Raw genomic sequence first — 4,857 nt, forward strand, 5'->3', positions numbered from 1 at the left:
CTGCCTAAAGGGAGTCTCTAACTATGTGCTGCTTAATATGGGGAATCTATGTGCTGCCTAAAGGGGGGCTCTAACTATGTGCTGCCTAACATGGGGAATCTATGTGCTGCCCAAAGGGGGATCTAACTATGTGCTGCTTAATATGGGGGAATCTATGTGCTGCCTAAAGGTGGTCTCTATGTGCTGCCTAAAGGGGGGCTCTAACTATGTGCTGCCTAACATGGGGGAATCTATGTGCTGCCTAAAGGGGGGATCTAACTATGTGATGCCTAAAGGGGGGATCTATGTGCTGCTCTATGTGCTGCCTAAAGGGAGGCTCTTCCTATGTGCTGCCTAAGGGGGGGCTCTAACTATGTGCTGCCTAATATGGGGGAATCTATGTGCTGCCTAAAGGGGGGGATCTAATTATGTGATGCCCAAAGGGGGGATCTAACTATGTGCTGCCTAAAAGGGGCTACAGCATGTTATTCCAAACCATTTAGGAATAATAGGTGATTTATGCCCTTTATGGATTAAAACCAGACTCTGCATCAACTATGTAATTTCCCATGGGAGTTTTTCCATGGATCCCCCTCCAGTACGCCACAGTCCAGGTGTTAGTCCCCTTGAAACAACTTTTATTGTGGCCAGAAAGAGTCCCTGTGGGTTTTAAAATTCGCCTGCCCATTGAAGTCAATGGCGGTTCGCCCGGTTCGCGAACATTTGCGGAAGTTCGCGGTTCGCAAACCGAAAATTTTATGTTTGCGACATCATTAATCACTACTATAACCCCCCCTGCAGCTCTCCTAATAACTACTATAATGCCCCCCCTGCAGCTCTCCTCATCACTACTATAACCCCCCCTGCACCTCTCCTCATCACTACTATAACCCCCCCACACCTCTCCTCATCACTACTATAACCCCCCCTGCACCTCTCCTCATCACTACTATAACCCCCCCTGCACCTCTCCTCATCACTACAATAACCCCTCCCCACCTCTCCTCATCACTACTATAACCCCTCCCCACCTCTCCTCATCACTACTATAACCCCCCCTGCACCTTTCCTCATCACTACTATAACCCCCCCGCACCTCTCCTCAACACTACTATAACCTCCCTGCACCTCTCCTCATCACTACTATAACCCCCCTGCACCTCTCCTAATCATTACTATAACCCCCCCCCACGCACCTCTCCTCACCACTACTATAACCCTTCAGCCCCTCTCCTCATCACTACAATAACCCCCCCTGCACCTCTCCTCATCACTACTATAACCCCCCTGCACCTCTCCTCATCACTACTATAACCCCCCCGCACCTCTCCTCATCACTACTATAACCCCCACTGCACCTCTCCTCATCACTACTATAACCCCAACGCACCTCTCCTCATTACTACTATAACCCCCCCTGCACCTCTCCTCATCACTACTATATCCCCCCGCACCTCTCCTCATCACTACTATAACGCCCCCTGCACCTCTCCTCATCACTACTATAACCCCCCTTATACCTCTCCTCATCAGTACTATAACCCCCCTGCACCTCTCCTCATCACTACTGTAACCCCCCCCGCACCTCTCCTCATCACTACTATAATCCCCCCGAACCTTCCTCATCACAACTATAACCCCCCGCACCTCTCCTCATCACTACTATAACCCCCCGCACCTCTCCTCATCACTACTATAACCCCCCCTGCACCTCTCCTCATCACTACTATAACCCCCCGCACCTCTCCTCATCACTACTATAACCCCCCCTGCACCTCTCCTCATCACTACTATAACCTCCCCGCACCTCTCCTCATCCCTACTATAACCCCCCGCATCTCTCCTCATCACTACTATAACCCCCCCGCACCTCACCTCATCACTAATATAACCCCCCCGCACCTCTCCTCATCACTACTATAACCTCCCCGCACCTCTCCTCATCCCTACTATAACCCCCCGCATCTCTCCTCATCACTACTATAACCCCTCCTGCACCTCTCCTCATCACTACTATAACCCCCCTTGCACCTCTCCTCATCACTACTATAACCCCACTGCATCTCTCACCACCCCCAGAACACCCCCCTGCACCTCTCATCACCCCCATAACACCCCCTCTCATCACCTCCATAACACCCCCCTCCCATCACCCCCATAACACCCTGCTGCACCTCTCATCACCCCCATAACCTCCCCATGCACCTCTCATCACCCCTATAACACCCCAAGCACCTCTTCCCCTGCACCTCTCATCACCATTGTAGTCTGCAAACAACACCCCAAGCAACCCGAGCAACCACCCCCCCCTCCCCGGCGCCCACCCCCGCCCGTTCACCCACCCTGCCGGAGATCTGTGCAGCTGTTGCTCCTGTCACAGTGTCACTGCACAGGGAGGATCTGTCGGGAGGATGCTTTAGCTGGACTGGAGAACGCGTAGGGACAGGTCAGGTGACTGGAGTAGACGTGCTGCGCGGGGCACGTCGACTCCCATCAGCCCCTGGCCTGTCCGGCCCTGCCGTACTTCTTCAGGGGCCCGTGCCCTAGAAAGAGCAGGCCATAGTCCTCGGGCCCCCCCAGACAGGGGTCAGTGAGTGACAGTCACTCACTGACAAGCTGGTAAAAAAAAAATAAAGGTCCAGGGACGTCCGGGCCTCCTGAAGCTCCGGGCCCCATACAAGTGTATGGGTTGTACCCCCCTGATGGCGGCCCCAGTACCTCCAGCTTTTGCAAAACTACAATGCCCAGCATACATGGTCTGTCAGTGCATGTTGGGAGTTGTAGTTTTACAACAGCTGGAGGCACACTGGTTGCAAAACACTGAGTTAGGTAACAAATCCTAACCCAATGTTTTGCAACCTACGTGCCTCCAGCTGTTGCAAAACTAAAACTCTCAGCGTGCACTGACAGCCAAAAAGCATGCTGCTAGTTGTAGTTGTGCCTCCAGCTGTTGCAAAACTACAACTCCCAGCATGCCCTTTGGCTGTGCATGCTGGGAGTTGTTGCTAAGCAACAGCAGGAGGCAAGGCCTCACCTCCTGCTGCTGCTGTCATTTTCTCGCCATTGATCATCGCCGCCAGTTCTGGGGCCCGCAATACCGCTACTGACGCCAGGGATTGGGGGGCCCCTTCTGCTGGTATCACCTCCCAGCACCCGCTCTCGCCCTCTGGAAGAGGAGCGGAGTGGGTGCCGTCATTGTCACCCCCAGCAGGAGTCCTTATTCACGTGCAGGTAACGGCAGGCAGCCCTGATTCGATGGCAGGCATCCTGATCCATTCACCACCAGATTACCGGTGGTGAAGAGAAACACAGAGGGCATACAGATACGCTCTTGGTCTTGGTGGGGTTAAACAGACCATGAACTTTGTTACTTATATAAAAAAAAAAATACACGGAAGCATTTTATTAGTTTTATTAATATTAACATGCAAAGCAACACTAGATATATAGAAGACATCTTCTTCTTTTCTGTATGGATCTCATACTCCGTCATCATGTATTGAACTGCAATGTTCGGCACACAGGAGGAGGCTCAGGTACAACAGCAAAAGAACTTTGCACAATGAACGACGATGAAGATAATGATGAGCACTGGAATACTTATCAAAATGTTCTTCATGACAAATATAGCATCAGGATCGCTGAACTTACGTTTTTTCAGAGGATCTCTTTGCACAGACAACTTAAAGCCGGCCGTCAGTTTCCCCTGCAGCCAGCAATAGTAGGTTCCTGCGTCACTGTACTGGATGGAGCGAAAGTTCAGATGGCCTCCATGATCAATGAAGACTCTCATAGACTTTTTAGCACCAATTAGATTCTCTGTGAGATAAAGTCGCTCATTATCTTTGTCCCAGGCCACCGCATGTTCCGGCCTTACTCCTGGACAAGAAATACTCATTCTGCTGCCCATTGTTTGAGTATGAATCTCCATTGGTACCTTAGAGATCCATGGGATGTAATCTTTAAGCTTTCCTATAGTGTGCATCAGAGTGCTCAACATGCCCATAACTCCCTTCTTCCGCACATGACATTTAGTCATGCAGCTCCGGATCATGATCTCTGGTCTTCGCTTGGAGAGCAATTTCTTGAATTTGAGTGGAACGGCTTCTGAGCCACATGAAGACACATCATTTTTGTTTGCATGAAATCTGGGGTTGAGGTAGGAACTATTGACATAGCACAGGCCAATGCTCCTTTGTTCCCCTCTGACATCACATCGGTCACACACTGTCCAATCCGAAAAAGTGGTGAAGGCCACAAAGTATTTGTTTTTCAGATGTGGCTGTGGTTTGCCATCTTTCTCTACAAAAGATACAAGGGCATCCTTGGAGTCCTGAATGTCAACATTGTATCCATAAAAGAAGTGTCCATCCTGTGTGCCGCATAGATAATTTCCGGAATTTTCTATTTGTGCCTTATGTACAATAAGGTTGAACATCCGGATAGTGAACTTTAAAGAGGTATCATAAGCGTCCCGAACATTTTCTACATCGAGTTGCACCGTACCTTTGAAGTCTGTGAGGACCATGGGCTTGTCTCCGCTCTTCTTCTGGTAGTACCATACCACGTACTTTGTTTCCTCAGGCTTGCATTGGCAAGGAAGTTCAATTGTCACGTCAGACAGATAAGCAGCCGTTTCAAACAGGAGGTATGCCGGGCATTTTGTAGAGCTGAGTATGTCGTCATCTTTCGCAATAGTGGTTGAGCTGCTTGCAGGAATGAAATAAAGCAAGAAAATGGCAGCTACAAAAGCGAGAAGAGGACAATATCGAAGCATCATCTTCAGGTAGAAGAGTAGCAGTCTAATCGTATGCAAGATAAAGCATCAAGTGGGATCATTTGTTGACTGCTATCGGTATAACCTGAGAGACACCACCG

The 4,857-nt window shown here is 50.0% G+C and overlaps 1 protein-coding gene across 1 annotated transcript; it reads right to left on the reverse strand.

Annotated features, from left to right (window-relative positions):
• Window positions 1-3,375: 3,375 nt before the first annotated feature.
• Window positions 3,376-4,857, reverse strand: LOC130357007 (Ig-like V-type domain-containing protein FAM187A). Its single transcript, XM_056559284.1, has one exon. The coding sequence runs from the start codon at window positions 4,757-4,759 to the stop codon at window positions 3,512-3,514; it is 1,248 nt and encodes a 415-aa protein (XP_056415259.1). The 5' UTR covers window positions 4,760-4,857; the 3' UTR covers window positions 3,376-3,511.

Source organism: Hyla sarda, chromosome 2 (genome assembly GCF_029499605.1).
Source record: "Hyla sarda isolate aHylSar1 chromosome 2, aHylSar1.hap1, whole genome shotgun sequence".
Taxonomy (NCBI): Eukaryota; Metazoa; Chordata; class Amphibia; order Anura; family Hylidae; genus Hyla; species Hyla sarda.